At 42.1% G+C, this 27,167-nt stretch overlaps 1 protein-coding gene across 1 annotated transcript; it reads left to right on the plus strand.

Annotated features, from left to right (window-relative positions):
* Positions 1-3,763: 3,763 nt before the first annotated feature.
* Positions 3,764-26,404, plus strand: SUDS3 (SDS3 homolog, SIN3A corepressor complex component). The gene is made up of 12 exons (XM_069871294.1): positions 3,764-4,013; positions 6,386-6,455; positions 7,397-7,452; positions 7,849-7,920; positions 10,138-10,157; positions 10,738-10,894; positions 13,789-13,884; positions 15,819-15,880; positions 16,744-16,765; positions 17,333-17,438; positions 21,305-21,389; positions 24,360-26,404. The coding sequence occupies exons 1-12, from the start codon at positions 3,848-3,850 to the stop codon at positions 24,456-24,458; spliced, it is 1,011 nt and encodes a 336-aa protein (XP_069727395.1). The 5' UTR covers positions 3,764-3,847; the 3' UTR covers positions 24,459-26,404.
* Positions 26,405-27,167: the final 763 nt, after the last annotated feature.

Consider the following 27,167-nt stretch of genomic DNA (forward strand, 5'->3'; position numbering starts at 1 on the left):
AAGGGATGGATGTGGGCCCATGGTGGGCTCAGGGTTATGAGGGGCTGGATCAGGGCCTGTAGTGGATTCAGGGATGCAAGGTGATGGGTCAGGGTTCACGGTGGGCTCAGGTGTGCTAGGAGCCAAGTCTCTGTAAAAAGGCAGCTCTGAGTCTTGGAAGTGCCTGCTGAGGTGGGGGAGCCTTGGGAACAACTGCGTGTCCTGTGGTGGGTCACATCAGGCAGATGTTCTTACTAACCAACCAAAGAGAAGGTCTGGCTCAACAGCCATGTGCTTGAAGGAGGAAATACCTCAGAGAAGAGGAAGAAGGTTTAGCAGCGGTTAAGAGGTCTGGATTAGGAAGGGCTCACAGCAGAGAGGCAGGGTAAGGTGCTGTAATGCTGTTTTTGCTTCACTTTCTGGTTCCCTACAGCCTCTGAATCTGGAGGCAATTGCTCCTTCCTTTATTGCTGTAGAGCCCCACAGTGGCTTATCCCTTAATATTTACATAGTACTTTTCTGTTGAACAAAACTGAAGGAGCAGAGTTTTGTCTTCTGCCTTATGCAGCCTCATTCTACTAACTTGTTTCTGGCAGCTATTCTTCTCCTGGGTTTTCTTCTAGGACCTTCATCACACAGCCCTTTGAAACTAAATGCATGGAAACCTGAAAGCCATGTGTTCTAGGCTGAGGGTATTTGTATGCGTTTTGTTCTTCAAAGGCCAAGGCACTATATTACAGGTTTTCTGTTTGCAGTCATCTAATTCATACAATAAATGAGTTGCTGTGATCTCTGTTTATAAGCTGAACTTTGTAACCTTATTTTTTTCTTTCCCTGTTTCTTACAAACGGAAAGAAAAATGTAGTGAGCACGATTTCTGTCAGCTGCTCTGTGGACAAAGCAGGAGGCAAAAATCTCTTCAAACTGAGTGAGTGTATACAAAACAACAAATGAGTCGTGACCAGAAAAACAGCTTTGATGAAAATATAAGCCAAGAACAATAGATTGACAGTGTAGTTTAAACTTTCCCTGATAGCTCTTTGGGGCGTAGACAGTTAAGTTTCTGCGTTTGCAAGGGAAACATGGCATTCCTTACAGCTGAACCTCCTCCCTTGGGTTCCCACTGAATGCCTGAGAGATGACAGCAGAGGGTGTCTCCAGAAGGCTAATATTAAACATGAAGGATTAGTATGGAGGGAACAAGCAGCGAGATTCCAGTTGTGAGCACAGAGGGAGCTGAAAAAATTTTGCATCAGCAGCTGTGTGAAGTTACTCATCAGCTGCACCCGACTCCTTCAGTTCAAAGGGTTCCTGTGTGCCCTCCTATTAGCAAATGCACCTATTCTTTGTGGGAAGTGTGAAAGACGGGCTGCTTCTGAAGCATAAATTGGCTTCAGACAAACAGAAGGTGCTGAGGTGGTGTAATGCAGGATAAATGCCCCCTGGAAGGGCAGCTGTGTTTCAGACAAACGTGCAGTTGGTTTGCTGACCATAGCAGCACGAACCAGGCTTGCAAGGGAGCTGGTGGGCTCAGTATGTGGGCAGATGGAAGAGATACAAACAGGGAATGGGGAAGTAAAGCAGGGGAATAGTGTTTGTAAAGCTTTATGAGGGAGAAATGGTGTTAGCTTTAGGCTCTGGTTAGTTCCAAGAAAAGGCTTTAGGCAGTCAGGCCTCTGCTTCTAAATCTGTGACTGTACAGCTTTGGGAAAGTTATTTGAACAACTCCAGCCAGGTACAAGTCTGCAAGGAGAGGACAAACCCCTTGGCACTGGTTGCAGCCTGGGCACCCGGTCAGCTCATGCGATGTGGCAGCTGCCACCACACCCTTTCCTGTTCACCCTGGGCCACAGGCAGCCCTGCCAGCTGCCTCTTCTCCAAGTAAGGAGAAAGGCAAAAGGATTGTTTTCTCAGATCCTGATAACCGCTGGCAGCCAGCATTACGTGGCAGTGACAAGCAGCCGTGGCACGACACCTTCCGTGTGCCAAACGCCCTCAGATGGAACACTGAACCCTGGGAACAGCTCTCAGTAGCATTGACTTTTAGCCGAGTCTCAACCCTATCTCCTGTAACAGGTAATATTTCCTTGTGGAAAAAAACATCAGTATACTTTGCAGGGGTCTTCAAAGCTAAACATCATCTGACAGGGTAAACAGATCCGGGGTGAGCTACAGGAAAGCAAAATGCATACGCTGCATTATTACTATTCTTTTCAGAACCAAGAGCATGCCCTGGTGCTCCTCTCAGCTGCTGAATGCCCGGTTTGGTGAGTTTGGGAAAGCGCTGTGGTGGCTTTGAGTTTGGTCCTTCAGATAAAGCCAATTCTGCTTCCCTCCCTGTGGTGAGATGTTTGTAGGATCTCAGTGAGTCAGTAAGCTGTGCGTTTGAGGAATGTGCCCCACAACTGTTAAGGTAAGCATTTAGGATGGCTCTGCTGGAGGCAGTGAGACTAATTAGTTCTTCCCAGGTGACTTAGAGTTGCAGGAAAGGGCTAAATGAGATGTTTAGCCTGAAATATCAATGGGAGGTGTTTTACACAGAGTGGGATTCTGGGTTTAATGTTTCCTGTATGTGAATCTCACTGCAGGATCTCTGTTCTGGTCCTTAATTTTGTGGAGGTGTCTAGTTAGGAGGACAGCCTGTATCTGGCAGGTGTGAAGGATTCACCACGGATTTGGGCACTCGTTCTGTGGGTGCTGCTGGCATAGAATCATGGAATAGTTTGGTTCAGAAGGGATCTTAAAGTCCATCCAGTTCTAAACCCACTGCCGTGGGCAGGGACACCTCCCACTGGATCAGGTTGCTCCAATCCCCATCCAACCTGGCCTTGAACATGTCTAGGGAAGGTGCAGACACAGCTTCCCTGGGCAACCTGGGCCAGGGCCTCTCCACCCTCACAGCAACAGGTTGCTTCCTAAGAACTCATCTCAATCTCCCCTGTTTCAGCTCAAAACTGTTCCTCTTTTGTCCTATCCCTGCACTCCCTGTTCAAGGGCTCCTCCACAGTTTTCCTGTAGCCCCTTTCACTGGGAGGCTCCTTGAAGGTCTCCCCACAGCCTTTTCTTCTCCAGGCTGAACAACCCCAACTCTTGTCATCCTGTCCTTGTATAGAGGGTGCTCCAGCCCTTGGATCATCTCTGTGGCCTTATCTGGGCTCACTACAACAGATCCACATCGTCCCTGTGCTGAAGCACTTGCTTCACCTGCACAAAAGTGAGATGGCTGAACTGCTGTGGAGAGCACAGAGGAACCAGATGCAATTCCTGTATTAATGAACAAACAATAAAATTGGGAAGAGCAGTACAAATGCCACAACAACCCCATTCCCACCGCTGCCAGGTCCTGCTTAGCTGCATCACTGTAGACCTGCACTCTGTTCCTCCAGCATTTGATGGCACACAGGGTCATCCTCTGAGCAAAAAGGGAGAACAGGAATCTCTAGGGGTGAAGGCAGAGTCCCCTCTTCCCCTGAAGAGTAAGCCTCGCCAGAGAAAGCCCACAGCGAGCGCAGAACAAGCCTCAGCCTGGGCGAGGGGGGGCAGCGGGAGTCGAACCCACGGTGCAGGCTGAGGGCAGCGCCAGGACTCGAACCCGCTGCCCAAGGACCCTTTTAGGTTCCTCGCGCTGCCGTCTCTACGCAAGGACCTCTTTAGGTGTCCACGGCGCTGCCGTCTCCACGCAAGGACCCTTTCAGACGCTCTCGGCTTCAGGACTCGAACCCGCCGCTCTCGTTTCAAGGACCGCTTTAGGTGTCCACGGCGCTGCCGGCCGGAGGAACTCCGGAAGTGAGACCGGAAGCGGAAGCGTGGCCGCTGGCGCCGTTGCCGGGCGGAGGCGCGGGCCCCGGGGCCGCTCCGTCCCGTCGCTATGAGCGCGGCCGGGCTGGTGTCCGCCACGCCGCCGGCCCCCGCGCCGCCCGGGCCGCCCGCCCCCGCCATGGCCCCCGGCCCCGAGTACTACGAGGAAGAGGAGCTGGAGAGTGCCGAGGAAGAGGACGGCGAGCGCAGCGCTCGGGCCCGTGACTCCGATGAGGGTCGGTAGTGCGGCGAGGGGGAGGAAACGGGGCGGGTGGGGGCTTCGGTGGCCTGGAAGAGTCGGGACTGGGATATGGGAGGATTTGGTGTGCTGGGAGAGCGGGGAGTGGGATATGGAGGAGAATTGATGTGCTGGGAGAGCGGGGAGTGGGTTATGGGGGGGGTTTGGTGGCCTTGGGAGAGCAGGGACTGGGATATGGGGGGGATTTGGTGGCCTTGGGAGAGCAGGGACTGGGATATGATGGGGGGCGGGTTTGGTGGCCTTGGGAGAGCAGGGACTGGGATATGGTGGTGGTGGGTTAATGGCCTGGGAGAGCAGGGACTGGGCTATGATGCGGAGGATTTGGTGGCCTTGGGAGAGCAGGGACTGGGAGATGACAGGGGGAGTTTGGTGGCCTTGGGAGAGCAGGGACTGGGAGATGACAGGGGGAGTTTGGTGGCCTTGGGAGAGCAGGGACTGGGATATGATGGGGGGGGTTGGTGGCCTTGGGAGAGCAGGGACTGGGATATGATGGCGGGGGGTTGGTGGGCCTGGGAGAGCAGGGACTGGGATGTGGTGGTGGTGGGTTGATGGCCTGGGAGAGCAGGGACTAGGATATGATGCGGGGGATTTGGTGGCCTTGGGAGAGCAGGGACTGGGATATGATGTGGGGGGTTTGGTGGCCTTGGGAGAGCAGGGACTGGGATATGGTGGTGGTGGTGGGTTGATGGCCTGGGAGAGCAGGGACTGGGATATGGAGGGTGTGAGGGGATGACTTGGTTTGCTGGGAGAGAGGGGGTAGGGATATGGCGGAGGATTTGTTGGCTTGGGAGAGTGGGGAGAAGAGGGGATGCCTGGGGCTCTCAGGATGCGTTAATGGGGCTCTGGCCAATGTGGTGGGTTGAGGAAGGGAGGGATATGCTGGAGAAGTGGAGGAAAGGCTGGGAAAAGCAGTCTGGAGCAGCAAGAGATTGGGAAGAAAATAACAGCCTGTTAGTTTGCTTGCGTTGCCTGGAAAAATAGAAAAGAGAAGCTGATTGAGAAGTGGAATTGAGGAGTTTCCCAGGTGGAGAAGATGCAGGGAGAGAGGGAAGAACAGTGAGGAGGATGGGTGGCTGTGTAAAGGGTGGTGGGGCAGTCTTGGTGTGTGGGGGCAAGGGAGCAGCAAAGGTAGAATTAAATGTGTGCAGAAGTGAGGGGGTGAAGGAAGATGCAAGAAGAAAGAGGGGTATTGTAGAAGGACCAGGAAGGCAATGAAGAAGAGAAAGTAGAGGTAAAACCAGAGTATTCTGGGGTGCTGTGTCCATAAAATAACAGATAAGGGAGGTGAAGAATGGGTGTTTGTCAGCCAGAGTCCTCAGTTGTATCTGGTACGTTCATGAAGCCAAAGCTGTAGATCCTTACAAGGGATGGCAGCGTCCTGGCCGGGGGGGCTCTCAGTAGCTGTAGACAAACTGAATGTGGAACCCTTTATGGTGACTTAGGCATTGAAGGGTTTCAGTTCAAACATTTCGTTTTATCTTTGATGTGAATTTTATTTTCATACATGTAAGCTTAAAGCATTTGTTCATAGTTAAGAAAAATCCAAGCGAGGCTTGATTTAGGAGCCTGGTGCCTCCCATCCATATGTAGGTGATGTAAGTGTGGTTTGGGCTTTACAGCTGTACCCTGCCTACTGCAGCTCCAGCCTGTGGCTACTCACCTGTCCCTGGGCAGGAAAGGTAATTAATTCTTGGTTATCCATGTCTTATAAATAGAAGTCTGAAAAGGCACAGCAAAAAAAATAGTAGTTCCATACTGGTTTGATTTGTTTATAGTTTATATTATCTATTCTTAGAATTGAGGCTGGTTTTATGGTGGTGCTGGTCTTTGTTAAGTGTAAAAATATTGAGAGTCAAGTTCAGATCACAGCAGGAACCTTTGTTATCTCTTTGCATTTCGGGCTAAGGTGCTGTTTCAGTCATTGTTTTCCATACAGCATATTAGGTCATGTGCAAATCCATGGGAAGAGGTCTGAGAACTGGTTTTGAGAGTGTTTAGACTCTTTTTGTCCCACCTTCGTATGTGTGAACATTAACATAGAACCTGTTGTCTTAAATTGGGAACAAATTGCCAACTGCCTTAAGGTGAAGTAACAACTTGATGTGACTTTGTGAGCTGTTGCCAAACTACCAGTGGGTTCACAGAGCTTAAGGTGCAGGGCAGGAAAGAGATGAGATGGTTCATGTCCCTTCTGAGTTCCGCTCTCCAGAGGCCTCTCTGCTTGGGTGTTTGAGGTTAAGTTGCCTGAGGTTTGGGGTTTTGTTAGTTTCTTTGTTTCAAAATAATTTAATGCCTCGCTTGTTTTAAATAATTCTTTAGTTTTAACAAGCCATTTTTTGCTTCCTTTAGACACTGAGGATGCCAGTGAAACCGACCTGGCAAAACATGAGGAAGAGGACTTCGTAGAAATGAAAGAGCAGTAAGTAAGCCGTTCTAATAAAAAATAAGGTAATGTTCTGTTTATTTGGGTTTTTTTTCCATAGAACTTCACAGTGTTTTGGGCCAAGGTTGGGGTTTTGAAGTACCTACTCAGCTAATGAGTCCATATACTTACGTTTCTTCTCTCCTCAGCTATTTTGTCTGTTCTATAAGTATACACGAAACAGTTTTCAACAAAGAAATAGGTATGAATTTCTGGGAGCAGCTGAGTTTTGCTGTAAATTAATTTTGCTGTGGACAGACCCTTCAAATAATGTAAAGGATCTGTTTTATATAAGCCAAGCAAAATGCAAGATACATTAAATAATAGGTTTCGAGTCCTGTCCAAGACAACAGGATTTTTGGAGCCTTGACATAGTTTCCCTTGATGTTTAGGGGTATTTGCAGTCTTTTGTGTTCTTGCTTACTGGGAGAGACATCTTTTTATACAATCCAGGAAGACTTGGCCTGTGTTAAACCACAGATAAGTGAGAAAGGAAACACAAGTTTGCAACAGCACCAGAAATAGACACTGGGTTTTTTAATAACGTCAAGATCTATGTGAGGAAATGCCTTCTTTTATAAGTAGGGAACTAATACACAAATACTAAGACTTGACAGAGTAGCAGATTGATTCTGTTGTGAAGTTTTGGACATCTGTAGATCTGAAGTAATTTTTGATTTTGACATTTAAAAAAAATAATAAAATCCTGCTTTACGGTGAAGTGTTTCTAAAGTAATTGTTTTGGGCGCATTGTAAAACCAACAGGCTGGCAGCAGTTTTAGACAGAATGATGACCTTTCACTTGAATAATGTTCTTTCGATTGTTGTTTGTTTGATTTTTAGTTCTGAGAAGTTTTCAGTTCTGTGTAAACACTGTGACCTAGCTAAACAGGTGGTGTTTTTTTCTCAAACTAAAGATGTGCTCTCTGTTTTTGAAGGATGTACCAGGACAAACTGGCGTCTCTGAAGAGGCAATTACAGCAGTTGCAGGAAGGTGAGCTTTGAAGGAGGAAGTTTTTTTCTGTGAACAATTTTCAACACTTTTCAAAGGTTGGAGAAGGATGAGGGTTTTGAAAGATACAAGTAGCATCCTTCACAGGATGGTGGCTCTTAGCCGTGCTGCTCTGTGAAAAGTGTCAGCCACTTTCCATCCTTTTTCACTCTAAACACTTGTACTTAAGTCTCTATGTTCTAAAGCATTTCTTAAAAGGAGTAGTTGGCTTTGTGGAAAAAAGGGGGATCGTGGTTGTCAAAATAAACAAACTAGAACTGTAGTTTTCTGATTTCATATATTGGTATTTGTGTTTCAAGTGGTGTGTGGCTTCTTGAGGAAATTAAGTACTTCAAAAAAATAAAATTTCAGTGAGAATCCTCAATTTATTTCAACTAGGTACTCTTCAGGAATATCAGAAAAGAATGAAGAAGTTGGACCAGCAGTACAAAGAAAGGATACGAAATGCAGGTAGGCTGCATACAACTTAAATTGATGTTTTTCATAACAGTCAAAGAAAAATGATGGTAATTCTTTAAAGAAAAGGAACTTACTGAAGCAAAGGGTTCTTCTGCTTCCAAGGGTATGGTGCAGGATTTTTTGAGAGTGCATGAAGTGTGATGTTCTATCTTGATTTTTTGTTTTTTTTTTCCCCTCACCTTTTTTTTTGTCAGCATTGTTTGCTGATGTTTACTAAACATCAGTAAGCAGGTTTAGTCTTCATTGGTGAGAAACAGGCAAGTTAAATAATGGGTTTGTATTTGGCCCTGTGCATAACTTACAGACTCCCGTTTCGGTTTCTTCTGTGCAGCTTGTCTGAAGCTTCCAGGTGCTTCTTTCTGTTTGCACAAATGGAAAGTTGGGACTACATGCTTTCCCAAAGATCAGTTTTGTGTTCTGGAACAAGGAATACAGAGAGTTTGCTTGCTGAGGCTGTTCTGTATCGTTGTGACACTGAGTGGGCTGTCTGTTCGTGCTGTTCTGGTGTCCTGTTTCAGAAAGAATGACCCAAGTTAATTTTCAAAGTATCTCTAGCACTCACCTCTTCTGAGTAGCCATTGTGTTATTGGAAACCAGACCCATTTGCTTGCCCTCCTTCTTTCTTGTTTGTTCCCTTTCCAGCAGATTCTTATCTTGGATATCGAAACAGGGCTTTTTATGGAAGCTGTTATGTGGAAATAGGAAATGAAGCTGTTCTTCCTTTAGAAAAGTTGGATGAATCCTATAATGCCTGGGCCATTTTTCTGGGAAATATGGCAGAGGCAGTGTCAGTTGTGTGGTGGCTAATGTATTCCTGCCTTTGACTAGTGTAAATTGCATCTTTCAAAAGGGCTTGGAATAGTAAAGGGTTTGCTTGAGGAATTTGAGTGCGTTCTTGTTAACAGGAATCCCATCTTCCGGGATGAATTTCTTGTACACTCAAGCTAGTAATACAGGGTTGATTTGATAAAATTAAGACTAACTGCAAATTGATATTTCTGGCTGGCAGTGGCCAGTGCTGCAGCAACGTGTTTCTTCCACAGGAGGGCAGATGGTGATAACTTTCAATGTTATGACAAACAATCCAACTGCCGAGTACTGCAGGAAGAATGGTCTTTCATGTTTATCTTTACCCTGCCGAGGTTTGGGTTTGTTTTTTTTTTTTGAGAATTCGTAGATATTAAAGCAACTGTTTAGATTTACCTGTATTTGATTATGCCCGTAGTGCTGCTTCCATGCTTAATTGCTAGAGCTCATTGCAAACAAAAGGTTTATTTTCTCTTAGGCCATTATCATCTCTGGTTTCTATTTTGTTGCTTTTTAAAAAAGGCACAGTAGTGCAGTGTTGCTCCTCCAGTCTTCTCTGAGACTTATTTGAAGCCTGTGATCTTTACAGAAGTTTTTGCTGTTCCAGGTATTGCCAAAGCTTAATATGCAGGTGAAATATGGTGACTTGAGGGCTGAGCAGGTGCCTTGGTTTGCTTTTCTTGCTACTGCCCTGAGTCAAAACTTTGTTTTGGGCTTTATGTCCTCCAGGAAATACAAGAAGGGCCCATCCTACTTAAGTTGTTAGGAATTGCACAAACATCATTAGCAGGGCAGTGTCACACCTAGAAATCCATTCACCTCATCCATAGGTCTGACTTGAGCTGTTTGTTGCCGTGTGTTAGAGCTGAACTTTCAGTGATAGATGACGATTTCCTTGCTTGTTTCCTCAGGCACAAACAGCCTGAAATGAGACACATGAGGGTTGAGTAGATGCAGGATTATTTCTGAACCAGTCATTGCTGAAATTCATGAAGTTGGCTTAAACTGTGAATGTTTGCTAGCCGTACACTCAGCTACATATTTTAAGTTTCTGTGTGGGAAGTATATATCCAGTATTAATTGATTGTAATTAAACTGGAAGAATATTGGGCTAAGTGCTTAGTACTGCTGGGAATAGTAGCTGAGTTGAATAATATGGCATACTGCTGTGTAAGCTTTGTAAGTCTGCTTGACAATCCATAGAAAACCTCAATTAACAATGTATATTTGTGGAATTTTTTCAGTTAGTTTATTTTTAGCATCAAACTGTGAAGTGAGAGTAGAGCTTGGATGACTGCATATACGGTTTAGTTCACTGCCTTTCTTGGTTGCAGTACTCAGTGACTTAGAGAAGTCAGTGCATCTTTGAAGATAATAAAATAAGTCTTTCTTTTTTTTCAGAGCTGTTCCTTCAGCTGGAAGTAAGTACTCTTAATTTATCAAAGTATGTATTAACTAGATGGAAGAGGTATAAGTCTCCTGTTTCATCAGCTTGAATTGCGCTTGGTTTCCCAGAATGCTTAAAGAAAAATTTTCTTCTTCTAGCTAGCATTATTACACTGGAGATGTAGTACAGTCTGCTGTTAGTATTACTTTGAGTAGCTTCTGGACATTCTACTTAAAAGAGAGTTAAAAGGCATGTTTGCTCTTGGGCTGCTGTGGGCTGGTTTGCATTTGGCTTGTTTAAAAACATTATTTAAGGTGGTAAATGATAGTGCTGGTTGTAAATCTGAAGAGCTTTTTGCTAGAGACTTGATATGTATCCAACATGAAAATGTTTTTAACAAATAATAAATTCTTTTGCCAATATGTACTGCTTACTTAGTAATTTTTAGATGGTTTTTCTGTTGATAATGAATATTGGTCATGTTTAGAACTGGCTACAGTTTTGAAGTGAAAAGCTAATCGATACAGCAGTTCAAAGGAGCTGTTGTATAATCATTAACTTGAGTCATTGGTTCCTTAGTTCCTTAACCTTTTTGTTCTTTTGGTTTGCCTTAGACAGATCAGGTGGAAAAAAATTATGTCAAGGAAAAGAAGGCGGCAGCAAAGGAGTTTGAAGATAAGAAGATTGAACTTAAGGAAAATTTGATTGCAGAACTGGAAGAGAAAAAGAAAATGATTGAGAATGAAAAGCTGACCATGGAATTAACAGGAGGTAAAACAAGATAGGCATCTGTCATTTGTCTTATCCACTCTGCTTCTGCATAGAAAAAAAGGTATCAAGCAGTGCTGGTTTGTACCGACCACTAGTGTGAAGGCTTTGAAGCTTTGCAAATGCCAACAGATGTAGAACAAAAATTGATGGTCTTTTAATGGAGAAAGCAGTTCATAATAAGATTCAGTGACTTGAATTACTAACAGGTGATTCAAAATAGTACCAGTGAAGCAGCAGAGAGGATAGGCTTCCTTGTCTACAGGGAAAAGGGCTTCTTTAGTTCCTATGATATGGCAATAAACCTAATGAGATATGGCACCGTATTGACCTGACTGGTGGTGCCAGGTTGTAAACTGTGCCCTTTATTTCTCCAAGTAATAGATGGTCAAGAAGTTCAAGAAATGCAAACAAAGCTTGAAATGTGCTACTTAAAGTCAGAAAAACAGATTTGTGAGCTACAGTAGTGTCCATACTCTGGAAAATTGACATTAAATGGAGAAATACCTTTCATGAGACCAGCCGGTACCCTTGGTGCCTAGGGCAATGCTCTCTGCAGTGTTTGACCCAGTGGAGCTAAGTAGAGGGGTAGCCAGCCTCCTTCACAGATTGGGTTGCTGTGATGTTGAACCAAATGTCTGATTGAATTCACTTTTCAAGAGAACTCTCACTCTGTCAACAGATAATGTTGGTTGTGTCGCTGGGACCTATCTGTGAGTTAGACCTTGTATATTTTTCATGCATAGTATTCACAGGAATTATGTAAGCTAATAATTTAATTAGCGTTAAGAAGTGAGAATTAAAACCTGTTTGGTGCTCTTGGTAGAAATGTTAGGGCTAAACTGGTCTGGAGTATAGCATGAGCTATGCTGGTTTTTAATTATGAAGTCTAGTCTGATCGTACAAACTGTGCCTTAGCTTTAACTTTCCTGTTGTTATCCCATGCCTGTGTCTGTTCACTACTAAGTTGGAATGCTGTACTGATCTTGTAAGCAGATTTTTATTAGTGGATCAGGATCCCACTAGTTCTTTCCTTTCCTGGTGTTCTAGGAGTCTGAAGGAATACAATTTCTCCATCAATGGGACAGATGTTAACATCAGGATTTGGATTTGTGGAGTTAAGGGAGCCTGAGGAGGAGTAAAAAGAATTATTTAGTTGTCTAATTTAGGGACCAGATTAATCCTTTTCAGGGAAATGTGTCCCTCTCATTGTAGCGTGCCCTGAGGAATTGAGCTGTTTCATCAAATACAACTCTAGGAAAAGGCATGTAAATAACTGTGGAGAAAGATCTCTTGGTTTTTTTGTGTGTCTTAGCCTGCCTTTTTCTCCTTCCTTCCAGGCTGGAAGTGCAGAGTAATTTCTTTAGAAGGGCTGTTGTTAAGAACATGCACTGGAGGCTCAGTAATAAGAATACTGGAGCCAATGTCAACTGGATGGTTTTTAAAACCTATGGAAGTGCCATGTATACAAGGATGCAAGTTAGCAACCTGATGAATAGGCTTGTCTGTGAGTGGTGGGAGTGTTGTGGTTTCCTGTTCTGTGACTACTCATTTAAAACTAATTTTTAGAGGGGAGAAAAAGCCTTCTCGAAATGGCTGCATGTTGCCCCGAGTAAGTGCTTCAGACCTCTCTCTATTGCTCTTGTAAATCAGTCTTGCCCAATGGGACAAATGGCCTACATTCAACACAGTGAGTTACAGTTTTAGTGTCTGCAGGGCCGTTAATGTTCAGTGTTTCTTCAAGTTCAGCTGTGAATCCTCGAGATAAGGTTTCCTTTGGCAACCACTTGGTGGGTAACACTTCATATATTTGTTTTAAAGCTTTTATAATATTTGCTCCCATGACATGCATCATAGTCATCCTATTCACCCTTGAGATAAAGAAAGAAGTAATTTGGTGTATTTTGAACTTGCATAGCTGTACAAGGTTTTAGCATCTAGAGGGAGCCCGAGAAGCTTCATAGGTTTAAGTGCTACCTAGGATGTGATTCAGGTGTACTTAAAGATGAGTGAATAATTCTCAGCACATAGAGAGGGGAGATGATGTATTTAGCATTTAAGATGTGGTTTCTTGCTTGCCAATTCAAGATATCTCCATAAATCAGGGAATGATTTGTGAGAGCTTAAGTAGTTCAGTTAAGACTACCTGTAGACATTTGGACAAACTGTAATTTTGGATAATTACTTGGTGATGAGACTAGTGTTTCAGTTTTAAACAGATACTTTTCTGTTTCCCAGTACATATGCTACAATTTATTTCCTGTCAATTGCTGCTGTGCTGGGTGTTATTTATTAGATTCATTTCATTAATCATAATTTGAAATGTTTTTAGGTAATCTGAATTTAAATACTATTTGTGTTTAAAATTATGCCAGCAAGCTTGCTTCAGTCTTGAATATAGTAATTATCTGTATTCCTTTGACAAAACTCTCTTTCTAGCTTGAAAGCAAGAAAGAGAACAATTGATTTGTAGCTGTTGTTTTACATGCTCTTAGCTATCCAAGTTTTTTTAGGAAACAGCTCTATGAGCTTTGCCTTTTAAATGATCTGCTCAAAAGCAGACAGTGTTAGCATTAAAAAAATTTGCCCTGAATCCTTGTGTTTGTTATTGGTACCTGAAGGAGCTGTAAAGCGCCCCCAAGCCAGCTGTGCCACTGCCAGCCCACGGGAGCTGTAGCCATGGCATTGCAACGCTGTTTCCAAGTGGTGACCTGGTATGAAAGAGAACCTGTATTCACTGTCAGCAATTCCAGCTTGGATGCTGGAAGCTATCACAGAAATCCAATTTTCTCTATGAAAGAGGAAGGATTATTTTCCTTGTGCCTTGTGTCAAAAGCTGCTGCTTCTTACTCCTTTCCCTCTGGTCTTATCAGCTCTCAAACTTCATTACTTTACAGATTCAATGGAAGTGAAGCCCATTATGACAAGGAAACTGAGACGACGACCAAATGATCCAGTTCCTATCCCAGACAAGAGGAGGAAACCTGCCCCTGATATCCTTTTACAGAGTCATTGCGACGTGATTGTATTCGAAGCCAGTATGCTACCCTCATCTATGTTGTTTTGTACAGGAAGGACAATGAAATGAAGTACTGGGATCAGATTTTAATCTAGGAAATACTGAAGCACAGTTTATCATGTGTGATGTGTGATAAACCAAGCTAACACAACCAGTCTTTGGAGATTATGTGGTACCCTAACTTAAACTTCACAATCTTGTGAGATAACTTATTTCTTTTTTTTTTTTTTGTCAGTGCAAATAGTTTGAGTTCTTCAGGCAGTTTTTTTCACGAAGGAAAAACTTAAGAGGAATGTTATATATAAATGCCAAAGTATTTGATTCCGTAGATAATAAATGGCTTTTTACATGAGCTGAAGCTTTCCTCATTTCAAGGTGTGACAAAACATTTGCCAGAAGATTGATTGTCATATCAAACCAGTTTTTCCATTTCTGATAAAGGCTTCAGATCTCTAATTCAGAGAGATGCATAGCAAAATCCAGGAGTGCTAGATTTGGTCTTTGAATAAGAAAAGATGAAAATCCGTCTTGTTTTTATGTATCATGAGAGAGAGAAAAACATGTATATGTAATCCTTCTCTTCTGCCTCGTTGCATGTTTCTTATAATTAAAATGTTCCTTGGCTTCTGGAAATATGTTTTTAGCTTCTCTGTGATGATAGGTACTTTTTTTGTGTTTATTAAATTCACCTGGAAAGGAAGGCGATGATATTTGCTTTGTAGAGGCTTATTTTAGAGTCCAAACTTGTGTTGCTTAAATTAGATTTTAAAAACTTACCCATGACTTCCGAGTGATTCATTTTCAGAAGGCAGTATCAAACTTTGAACTTCTGGAGTTCATATATGGTCTCAAGCATCTCCAGTTTTAATTAACCTCTTCCTGGTTGGAGATTCTGTTCACTTTTTCAGGGAAAACCTTATCTGTTTATTAGTGCCCCTATCTCATCCAAAATAAATTTCATTATTAACGTGACCTAATTGAATGTGATACCGCAGCCACAGTATGAAACTGCCTGCATTTTCTCAATGTGGAGAGGATCACAGTCTATCAGAAACAAAATCCTTAAAATACAGCCTAGTAATTGTTAACTTTAGTTTAATATTTTGAATTCTTCTGACTTAACAACTGTTTTGAAGAAACGCTGTAGATTAAAGCTGGAGACAGGGCCCACTGCTTCAGATATCATTTTCTCACTGTGTACTGAGGTTTTTCTTGTGTGGAAATGACAGCAGAGCAGTCAGAAAGGGAAGTAGGAAGATGCAATTGTGAAACTACACAAGATGACAGCGGAGCTCTAATAAGGCTAAAATACTCACTTTTATGTTCTGAGATTTTGGGTTTGTTTTCAGGTGAATGACAGGCTCTTATTTATCCTCATCCACATAAGGATACATTTTCGTGCCTTTTCTGGTTCTTTTCTGAGGTGTTTTCTTGTGGGGCTTTTCCCTCTTCCTCCCCCTCTCTCTGTTCCTGCTTACTGAGTTGCAAAGCAGTTTCCTTTCCCTAGGTTTGGGTGGGATTTGGATTCATAGGGCAAAATCTGAAGCAAGTCTGTTGTGTTTCAGCTGTCAGATTGTTCTCTACAGAAATGGAAGATGAAACGCACTGTGAACGCTACTGCTTGGTGCCTCCATGAAGGAAATGTCAATGCACTAAAGGTTTCTCATTGATGCTTATGTCTGAATAAGTTAATATGATTTTGCACTCTATTTGCTGCTAAGTATGAGGCTTTGCGGAGATGGCCTTTTATTAATTCATATGACAAAAATGCTCAAGTGTGACACTTATTAAAATCTTATGCAACTTCACAGAAGCCTTTTGGTTTACATTTAGTCAAGTGAAATGTCATTGACCTTTAATTTTTAGCCTTGATTTTCAAGAGCTTATGTGAACCTTAATTCTAGATACCTCAGCTAAATTATTTGTTGACTGATGAGCAAATAATGGAGGACCTGAGGACACTGAATAAGGTAGGGATTATTGCTTGATTTGTGTTTCTTTGTTTTAAACAGAAAGGAAATGCTTTCCTCTGAAGAGAACACAGCTCTCTGTTTTATGTTCCTTTTTGAGGTGTGGGACTGTTTCATCCCAACAGGCAAGCAACACAAGAAAAGATTTAGCAAGATGATATTTCCTCCCTTTTATTTTAACAGATTTAATTAACCTAATTAAAATGACTGTCATCTAAAAATGTTACCTTTTGTCTGAACCAAGCGATGAGCTATCTTTAGGAGTTTCTTTCCTCCTCCACGCTGCTGAACAGATGTTAACACGTCTTTCCGAGATCACAAGCTGCCTCTAGTTTAGGTGTTAGTGTGGGGTGGTGGGCTTAGATCTTGTGGGTTTTTTTACCTCCCCACTATCACAATACTTCAGCAATCTGGGTAGGGTGCAGTGTGGATATGTAGTTTTTTTATATTTGATTACCCTGTTGCCTTCTTGCCAAGCACTGACGTTTATCTAGCTCCTTAGAATAGAACCTGCTCATTAAGGCTTTTGGGGATGGTAGTGGAGCATGGTTTTTGTGCCAGCTGTTAAGCTGTCTCTAATGATTTATCTCCTATATTTTGTGTATCCTGAGAGATATTGGATCATGTTCAAAAATACAGTGTGTTAGATGGTTTGATTTGTTTTAGGGGATTATCCGACTGCTTTGAAGTTTAGTTTGTGGATCTTGTGTATTGGCTGTTGATAGCATGCTGTTCTGGTTATGTGTTCTGCCAGTTAACGGTACATTTAGAGTATGGAAAGGCAGGCTATCTGAAACTATTAGTGCAGACTTCAAATGGCTCATGTTAGATTTCTAACACTTCTTTGCTTTCTTTCTATGCAGCTTAAATCACCCAAGAGACCAGGTGAGTTACCAGTTGCATTGGTATTTGTTAACGGTCACACTGTTGTGAACAGAGGATTGTATTTTAGACATTTTGACTGTATAATTGCTGACTGTCATTTGACTGTGTAATTGTTTTGTCTGTGTAATTGCTGTTCTTCCTGTAGCTACTCTAGCAAAGGGGTGCTACGTGGAGTCTTTTCATCTGTTCTGAAGTTTAACGGGAGTCGGAAGGGAGGTGTATATATCTTTGGCTGAAACGTTTGTGCATGGGACAATCTGGCTGTGTAAAGAGGTTTTTCTGTTACGTTCAGATGGATCTGGGCAGCTTGCCTGCTTGTCAGGTGTAGAGAGGGATTGAGAACTTACGGTTTTATGCTTTTAGTTCTCTAGATGTGTCTGGGCACTCTATTTCAAGACTGGGTGGCGCTAATGTGCCTAAGTATTTTTCTGATGGAAATTTGAGCTTGTAACCCTGTGCATATTATTTCTGCTTCATATGTCATTATTAATTGTAATTCTCCAGTCAGTTATGCTATTATCTGGTGAACACATACTGGTCTTTAAACAGTCTCTCTCTTGTTCTCAGCCTCTCCTTCCTCTCCTGAACACCTCCCAGCTACACCAGCAGAGTCTCCAGCACAGCGGTTTGAAGCCCGTATCGAAGATGGAAAACTCTACTATGATAAAAGATGGTAAGTCCTGGTAAATTTCTGGTTTTAATTAGTCTGGACCTTGTGTAGTGAAGAGACCAAGAGTGCAGAGAGTTTTGAAAGAATTTGGGGACAGAACATTTTTGGACAGAAGTTAACCACTTCCTCCAAGGGCTAAACATTGTGACTTCAGTGGATCAGAGGTAATATTGGAGTGTTTAGACCTCACAGATTTTTCAGGAGTAACTGTAGGCTCAAATTAAAGGGAGACTTCAATCTTTTCCATGCAGTCAGTTGTGCACATTGTGACACTTGGGAGCCATTTCTGTCAAACTCCGTGTTAAATAAGCGAGCCGCCAGCAGATGCAGTGTGATGTAGCTGGGACTCTGTGATTGTAGATGCTCTGGTGTTGGCAATATTCACAGTCCTCACGTTCAGTTTTGTAGCTTATGGTTCCACAAGGTGGTAGAAGAAATGTCATTTCACCAGATGAGCAGGATGAAAAATGTTTCTAATAACAAATCCAAATAACCTTTAAAGATCAAACCCACATGGGAGAAGCAACTTCAGAATCGCTGATTTGGTTTAGCTCTGTTAAGTTTTATGGGCATTCAGCTGTGCAAGCCTCACAAAAAGCAAGGAAAATATTACGTTTTGCAGAGAAATCCTTGTAGGTCTTCAACTTGGTCCATGAGACATGCAAAAAAGTAATCAAGGGGGGCAATCTAGTACTGCTTGAGCATAAAGCAATTTGCACGTTGTGTGCTTGTTTGTAGCCTACTTTGGTGTTCTGGTGGCTTAAAATAACAAGTGGTGAAGTCATAATTTTATAATGGAAAATGCTTGATTTGAAGCTTGTTTTCTACCCAACAGCCATCTTATAGAGTTGGTCAATTTTTTGTTCTGCTAGAATTCTGACAGTGAACTTTCATCAAGGGTTCAGTCTATACAACTCTGATAAAAGCTGCTGCCTGGAGCTTAAACTTCCATGAAGCATAAAGCAGACACAAACTGGGCAGGCTGCTTGTCATTTAACAGATTCATGAAGTTGGTTTTTTTGCTTTCATATTTTTTTGTGTGCCAAATGGTTATTGTCTAGGAACTATTTGGATGAATAAACTGCAAGAATTTTTAAGTATGTGGAGTGCTGTAGAGTCTTGCATAAGGGAAGGGAAAGATGGAATTTCGAATAATCTGTCAATAAAGCTGCCAAGCTCCCACCAAATTTAAACCTGGAGAGCTTGAGGGAGCACAGATGAATCCTTCAAAAGCACAAGTTCTCTCTGAAAGGTGTCTAGCTGGGTCATAAAACGCTAATAGATATTTTCATCTTGCTGAATTTGATTGCCATGAGGGTCTCACTGTCAGAAATTTCACCTGATGCCTTTCTTGTCATCCTCATTCTTATGCTGTTTTAAGATAAGTGTTTTACATTTTTTGGCTGTAAAAATGCTTCTTAGAGTTTTTTGATTGATAGTAATCACACTTGTACAAAGCAGCTGGTATTTTAAAATAATGAAGCAAATCCTTATAGTGGGTGGGTAATTTTTTTCTAAGGTGTATTAAGGCTGTAGCTGCTGGTGTGCACCAGAAATAGGAAGACTGACAGTTCAGGAGTGACTACTTTCTCTGTTTCCTGACAGCAGCCATGAAGGACCATTATCTCAAAATAGTGATTGTTTAAGACTGATAATGGGCTCCCTAAGGTCTTGCAGAGACATTTCACAAACATATCTCCAGAGTGGAAATTTTGTTTAGGGAGTTTCAGATGGATATGGAATTAGACTGCTTTATTTTTCATTCCCAGTTTGCTCCATGTGCCCCCCTATCAAATCCCAAAACACAGTTCACTGTAGAACAACCTTTTTTGCTTTTAGCTTTGTCTGTATGCAATACTGCAGAGTGATTCCTTTCAGTCTTCTGAGGGAGATGCAGGTGAACATCTTGGCCTTTTAGCTGAACGTTTTTATAGCAGAAAGTGGAATTATTTCTGCTTGCTTCACTTGTCGGTATTGTGTATTTTACCTACTGCAAAAGCAAGAATTGTTTGGCACTTTCCTTCACTTGAAAGTCAGCCTGAATTCTATTGCATTTTTCATCAGAAGCGTTTTCCTCAGTTCTACCCCTTGGTTCTCTTGTGGGTGTATAAACCCAGGAAAAGGACTTAGATGTGACTGTGTAACTGGGATGTACCAGGCTGTCGTGCCTTCACCTGACCTGTGTGCACATGCATGGAGTATGAGACAGCTGAGACAACTCTTCAGTGAAAAAGTGCTGACCCTAACGTGTTACCTTGCCTTTTCTGTGCACAGGTAACATTTACTGACAGACAGGAACTTGTGATGTGAAATCCAAGGGCTGAAACCAGCTTCGTGTGTGTCATTGCTTGGAATTCACTGTTAATTAAAAAGTGGAAGAAACACCTTTGAGTGGAAAAATTATATCATTTTCTGTGCAAGCACAGGTATCACTTTAGTTATTTGCAGTGTACCTACTGCACTTGGAAACTTGGGCACTGATTGTATCGATCATCAATTCTTGCTTAAGCACTCCTGGCATGGTAGAACAGTGCTGGACTGAGATTTTTGTCTAACCTTAGTGAGGAAAAATGGTTGGGCATGAACATCTAAAGACTTTGGGATCAGGGTTTCCCTAGCCCCTTGGTAATTAGTGATGGTTGGAAGGTTGGAAGCTGACATTATCGTTCTTGTTACTGGCAAGCAGTGTGAGAGTTGCAAGTACATGAGGTAGTAGGAAGAGATTAGGGAATAAACTATTGGAAGATTTCCATGTTTATGGTACGGTTATTGTAGAAATAACTGTAAAGATTATGTAAATCCGTGTATTTGGAGAAATGGCTGTCAGCCAATCAGACTGCAGGGGGTTGCATGCTGAGTAGGCGCTGAGGGAACCTGCAACTTGGGATTGCTCGGTTAAATATGAAGCATGTCATGATTAAGGTAAAGGTGGAAATACAGCTATGCTTTTATAACTTTAAAGCATTTTGGTATTCTTTTGATTAAGATAATTACCAAGAATCTGTTTCTGTATGATTAGTTCTACATACAGAACTCTCCTCGGCAGAATAAACAAACTGGGAGTTTTGTTTAGCACACTTTACAGCACTTACTAGAACAAGTGGGCAAGACTGTGAAATCAAGCGATTCACAGTTATGAATTTCAACGTTTTTAGTTTTGTTTTATACAAAATGAACTAGGAAAAATACATGGCATGACTAAAATGTGATCTAAAAGAGGAAAACAATGGTTATACTTAGACACAGCCTCCTTATGGCAGGTAAATGCAGGATCTTACACAACCAGATCCCCATCACTGATCATTTTGGGTACTCTCACAAAATAACACAGTATTAGAAAGTTGAAGTCTCTTTTTAAGCAGTATATGGACTGCAGTTCAGTTTGTCGTGTTGGTGCGTTAGTAGTTTTGTGTTGGGGAATATGAATGATTTTTGTGTATCTGATTTGCTCCGCCACGTTTTATCAGGCAGAATATGGAGTTGCCTTCTAAAATTCATCCTGTGTCAGAAGCGTGAAAAGTTAGTTTGATTAACTCTTGAAATATGGACTTATTGACATTGTTCTCTTGCTTTATGGCTTGGTGCTCTGCCCCTCCCTCTTTCGGATGTGAAACTGGTTTTCAGTAATCTGCGTACAAAATTGGATGTGAATCAAGAGAGCTCCATGCATTCTGAAACATCATTTAGATGCAAAATGCGTGTGTAGAATCAGACCTCCTGTGTGGGTGAAGATGGAGAAAATAGTGTGGAAAGATGGACAGACTTCATATTTACTCTATCTAAATGCTTGCAGAATACTAGCTTATTCTGTTTCTTTTCAGTCTTTAGACAACTAATGGCTTCATGTGTTCCCTTTTTTCTTTTTGCAGGTACCACAAGAGCCAGGCAATTTATCTGGAGTCTAAAGACAACACTAAGATCAGCTGTGTGATCAGTTCTGTGGGTGCCAATGAGGTAGTGAGCTACTTTGTTTTTCATGGGGGTGGGGAAAATTGTGGGTCAACAGAGGCAGAGACACAGCTGCTGAGTAAGGACTAAGAGAAAATCTTTTACTTTCAAAAAATCTGTAGTTGTCAGAGTTGAGCAATCTCTTGAGGTGGTAAGAGACTCTCTGGATTTCTAAAGAATGACCCTATATTTTGCAAGTAATAGTTTGGCAGCAGGAAAACTGGGGAGAACTGACAGGTTGCACCTCATTAGCACTGCAGTTTTTGGTTCTGCTTCCATCGCTTCAAGAACGTACAGTTATTAATGCTAAACAAAAAATTCCTCTTGGATTTTTTTTCCATCCAGAAGAGGATGAGGAAAAACTTTGTCACCAAATGTAGTTATAAGGGGAGGGAATTCTTCCTGCTAAGCTGAGCCCATGGTTTGGGAGGTAAGCTGGCAGCAGTCGTCACCTGCTTGGGAGGTAGAAGTCATTTGTCTCAGAGGTTTCTTGTGGCTGGTGATTTAGGCTTAAAGAAGCAAGGGAAGAGAGGTGCGTGCCTAAGAGCAGTGGGAATTCTGCTGCCAAATAAGCTTGGTGCTTGAGCAGCGCATCAACTGGACAAAGGGAGCAGTTTGTGCCTTGCTTGCAGATTCCAGATGCTTCAAGGAAAGAAATGATGGACTGGAATGCGCTTCTCTTCAATCAGCCAGTAAAGTAACTTTAACTCGTTTTGGCAGCTAAGGGGAAATATTTTGTTTTCAACAAAATGAGTTGCATATGGGATGTGCTTTCTGTCCCAGCTGTTCTCTGTGGAAAAGCATTTGCTATGCTCAGTGGTTGGTTATTAGATAAAGTAACAGTAGCGTACACAAAAAATGTAGTAGAGCTAATTTGACTGAAGTTATTACTGTTAACTTATAACATTAAAACTCAATCTTTTGGGAGCATCTTACCTGAAACCTGAAGGAAATGCAATCCATTCATTATAATTGCATGGATTCCACTTTAAAGTGAGAAAATAGGTTTAGTTTTGTAGAATTTTGGTTTTGTTTTTGCGGTTTTTTTTGATGCTGGGAGGAGGCAGGATGATCATTTACCCTGTGATGGTTTGTTGCAATAAGACAAAGCCAAGGGAGATGAATACTGAACAGAATGCTGAAATGAGAAGGAGTACAACATGCACAGCTCGGATTTCAGCACCCATTCAAAAGAGTGGTTGCCAGACTGCGACCTTATTGAGTCCTGCTTGGATTTAGAAACTAGAAGGCAGACCTAGATCTGAGGTCTCTGATTCTAGACTGGAGTCAGAAGTTGATGGCATTTCTAAAGGAAGCTAAGTCATTCCAAGGAATTTTACTGAAGATACTTGCAAGACTTGTTTGTCTTGCCACCACCATTTCTATTAATGCTCAAAGTGAAAAGTCTTTGCTAAGTAACATCAGAGATGTTGTGGTATGCAGTTGCCTTCTTCTGGCTTTTAACAGTGTATCAGAGACATCTGTATTCATGGAAAGGTCTAAATTGGTTTTCCTGAGCTGGATTTGAATTTTGTAACTGGCTACAGGCCCATGCAGAGTCTGAGTTAGGATGACCCCCCCCCTTAAAAATAAAAATATTTTTCCAGGCCCAAATTCTTCAACACCTGGGGATATGTTTGGATCTAAACAGAATATATTTCTATTACTTTTGATATGATTTCCTTAGAAATCAATGAAATTCTGTGTCGGTGGAAATCATTGGCTAAGCACATGAAACCAATGCAATCATTTGCTTTTTGGCAGCAATAAGCTTTTCAATATGTGCAGGAAAGTATTTTATTCCTATGAGTTTATTCAGCAATCTCAGTTTGTTGGAAGTTGAAAAGAGGAAGCAGCTTTTTTCTCTTAAAGTCTAAAAGAAATTCAGAGATTGATTTAGTTGTTCCCTTACACCATCTCGTTCAGTTCTTTAGAATTAATAGATGTTATCTTCTGATTGCGAAATCCATTGTATGTCTAAAACATCAGTTTTAAGTTCAGTCTGTGTCTTGATGCTTTCATTTTTCTGAACTGTGTGGCACATTTTAGTACAAATGCAGACAAATACTAGATTTATTTTATATTGAAGGCTTCCACTAGTAATGGAGTTAAATCAGTCTACTGTGCCAGGCCTGTAGCTAGTATGGTATTTGTAAAAGCAGTTCTAGATCAATCACATGCTAATGCTAACTGTATAGTCCTTACCAGTAGGCAACAGAATTGTGTCCTAAAATACTGTCATACTAACAGCTGGATAACTAATTTTCTGAACATTCATTTGAATATGTTTAAATGCATTAGAATGATAAAATGCAGAGGAGTTTTGCTCAGATTTTATTTTTAAAGGACAGCTATTTGGGTCTAAACTTCTTGAAAGTGATTTTTATTTTTTTAAATTCCAAGTGCTGCCTCCATGGAAGCCATTTGTCTTTTGAAACATTACTGCATGCTGGCGAATTCAGTGAATTCTTCCATGCAGGTGTTTAAAAAGAGGCCCTTTTATCTTCCGATACAATTTTTTTAATACATTGCTAGAAATGCTTCACTGAACAAAATCAGAATAAGCTTTTCATTTGACTAATACTTGTCGGGGCAAATCCCATGGTAGATAATTTTATGATCTATGGATCTAGCGTGAGTTATTCTTGATTAGTTAGAGCTTAAGGCTAGAGTTCTCTTGTGAGCTCTAGCAGAAGGAAACTTGCTTTCTTGATGATGCTTGGAACAAGTAATTTTTCTTGATGACTGTTTTGAGCAGGAAGTTAAGATGTTAAAGTTAGAAACCTTATTTCATTTTCTACTGTGGTTGTCAGTGCCCACTGTGAGGAGGGAGGAGGGGTTAAGGTTAATTAGCTGCACACCCTGAGTAGCAGAGATATTAGATCTGACAATAAGAATACCTGGAGTGACTTGTCTGCGTGTTGCTTACTGTGGATTTTCCCTTTTCTCTCCTGCCCCTTTTTTTCTTTTGTGCAGATCTGGGTGAGGAAAACCAGTGACAGCACAAAGATGAGGATCTACCTGGGACAGCTGCAGCGAGGTGTTTTTGTGATCCGCCGACGATCGGCTGCATGACTGTATGCTCTTCCTTGGTCTTTTTCCTTCTTTTTTTTAACCTATAGACAAACCTCTAATGGGGAATGGCAGTCTGTTCACTCCTCTTAGCAGCAGTGAATGCTGTTGTGACCTCTTCTGAGAAAGTTTGTGGCTGGCCACATAATCCCCAGTAGTCCTTAAATCTTTGGTGATACCTAAGCACTGCCCTGGACTATTCCTGGATTTTGCATCAAGCTTCTGTATGGTTTCTTTACATTTTGAGCGACTATTTAAGAAGACTTCACATCGTACTTTTTTCATCATTGTTTCATGGTGTGTAGGTGGGACACGTATGTTGCAAACATATTTTGAATCAGACCAATGGAAGAAGCTTTGCTTGTCAAGATGGGACTTTATTCATTCTTTTTGGATTGTTTTTCGTGCAAGGCTCAGGATTTTGGGAAAAAGGAGGTTAACCTTGCCTGCTTTCAGCTGCAGCCAAGAGATGTATCTGTAATACCTGGCACACAACATCAGCCTTGTTGGATGAACTGTTGAAAGACTTAAGCACTGAGCCTTTTTTTAGGGAAGTGTGAACAGCTTAAAAAATCCGGTTGATTTTAATGTAGTTAAGCAGTCACACGTGGTTAATCAGAAGCTTCCATTTCCCTTGATATTAAAAAAAAACCTTTCGATGAACAAGCAAAGAGTGTATCTGTGTGCTGAAATCGATTTCCTGAAATAGGTGGATGAGTGTAAACCAGAAGATTAATTTACTGACTTTTGCAGATAGCAAGGCTGTGTGAGTGATACGTGTGAGTATAACCGTTCATACAGGTAGAGAGGCAAAAGGTGAATTTCACTTTCTTTACCAGTGCTTAGAGTAATAGATCGTGCTGGAATCCTGCCGATGGAAGATACTGCATCTGGTGTATCTTCCAAAGAAGCCTGACTCAGAGTAGGAAGCAGTATTGACATGCTCTTAGGGTACATCCGAAACCTTCAGTCCCTAAAATGTCAGGCGAAGGTTTCCCTTTGAAGGGTATTTTAGTTACTGGAGATAACACCATGTTTCTAAGCTTGCCTGCCAATAGCACAAGGGAAAATGCTCAAGTAATGATATCGATGTACTCCCTTCCAAGGTATTTAAAGATCTGACTCTGGCATTCCTTTATTTACTCCCCGTCCTTTGCTGATGGCTGAAACCACCAACACCACGTGTGACTGCACGGGCATGAACTTCACAGTGCACTGGCAATGCTGTCAGATCTTTGCCCTCTGTGCAGAAGAACTTTGTGCTCCTTTTGATTACTGGGCAAAAAGTTGTAATTTCTGCCTTTATCAATATCTGTCACTTGAGGCATTTTTTGTTTTTGCTTTTGAACTGCCTTCTTGTTCAGCATCAGTCGAGCCTTCCTTTCATACCTGGATAAATCGAGTATTTTAAATGACTGTTTCTGTTTCTTTTACTTACTGCAGTGGGGTGGCAGTCACATCCCAGTAACTGATGTATGTACATGGATTGGGAGTGGAGTGTTAGGGCTGTGTTTCTGATGTGTTGCCTTTGGGGCTGATAAAACTCGCCTGCTTTTACTGTGTTTAGAGTTTCAACTGGATCTGGAGCTTTGGTGAGGAAAGCAGAGGGTGTATGTTTCCCACCCCTTGAAAATGTGCCATTGTTGCTGCAGTGTTAGTCAGGTGGAAAGCAGCAGGCTGTATTTTGTCAAATTAACAGCATACTTAATGTGACTTAGCATTCTCTGCACGTATGACAGGTTTTTAATAAGGTGATGATGCACCAAGCAGGATTTATCACTGAGCCTGAAAACGAGCATCATAGTTTTTATAATAAAAAGTGCTAAATAAACATCAGGATTTATTTCCTACCTGTATAATTTATCAATATATCTGTTTGTGGAAATAGTTGGGAACTTTGGTTCGGTTTTGGGGAGATACCTTGCCAGCCTGCCAACAGCAGGTGATCTTTGTTGCTGTGATACTATCTGCTTTGGGGTATTTAAAGGTATTGGTAAAAGTGTGGAAATGCAGCAGCTCCCTAGAGCCAGGTGTGGTATAGGTGTGCATTGTATAAGCTCAATTATATAGCTTCAACACCACGTCTTAATCAACCGCATCTGCTCACCATCCCCCTCTCTTGGCAGAGGAGGGAGGGAGGAGCTGCCCTGGCAGCCAAAGCCTATCTGTCCATCAGCTGTGGTCTTATTGCAGGCGAATGGGGTGGGATGGACACACATTTCTAGTTTGCACCGTAATTGGAATTTGAAGAGTCTTCAGGAAGCAAATACCTGTGGGCCTGTTGCACCATCTCCCTCTCCTGTAACCTCCCTGTGGACACAGCTGTGCTGGGAAAATGTTATAAGGAGTCACCTTGTGTTGGTGCAGGTGATCCAGGAGGGGAGGCTTGGACTGCAAGTGTAGTGGTGAAAAACAAACCAAGAGAAAACGAGGACAGTGAGCAGGCAGGGTGAGAAGGAAGATCCTTGAGTGCGCTGTTGTATTGACCGGGACAATGGCTTATGTGGACTGGTCCTGACTTGAGGGCAGCACTTAAGCGTGGAGGTTGTTGAAATTTGATCTCAAGCTCATGCTTGACTCTTTCACACCAATCTTGGATCTTAAGACAGATGTATGAGGTTTGTCCAACTTCCTTTTGTCCAAGTTCCTTGCCTGTTGCCAGTTTCCTGGTGCTCCTGGGTCAGCCTTGGAACGATAATTCCTGCTTTTGAC

Source organism: Phaenicophaeus curvirostris, chromosome 17 (genome assembly GCF_032191515.1).
Source record: "Phaenicophaeus curvirostris isolate KB17595 chromosome 17, BPBGC_Pcur_1.0, whole genome shotgun sequence".
Lineage (NCBI taxonomy): Eukaryota > Metazoa > Chordata > Aves > Cuculiformes > Cuculidae > Phaenicophaeus > Phaenicophaeus curvirostris.

Bases quoted from the DNA above. Each gene is read 5' to 3' on its own strand.
- SUDS3 (XM_069871294.1), top strand. From the start codon at position 3,848: ATGAGCGCGGCCGGGCTGGTGTCCGCCACGCCGCCGGCCCCCGCGCCG. The intron at 7,921-10,137 runs GTAGGCTGCATA...CTTTTTTTTCAG, and splicing joins AGAAAGGATACGAAATGCAG to AGCTGTTCCTTCAGCTGGAA. The intron at 17,439-21,304 runs GTAAGTCCTGGT...TTCTTTTTGCAG, and splicing joins CTCTACTATGATAAAAGATG to GTACCACAAGAGCCAGGCAA.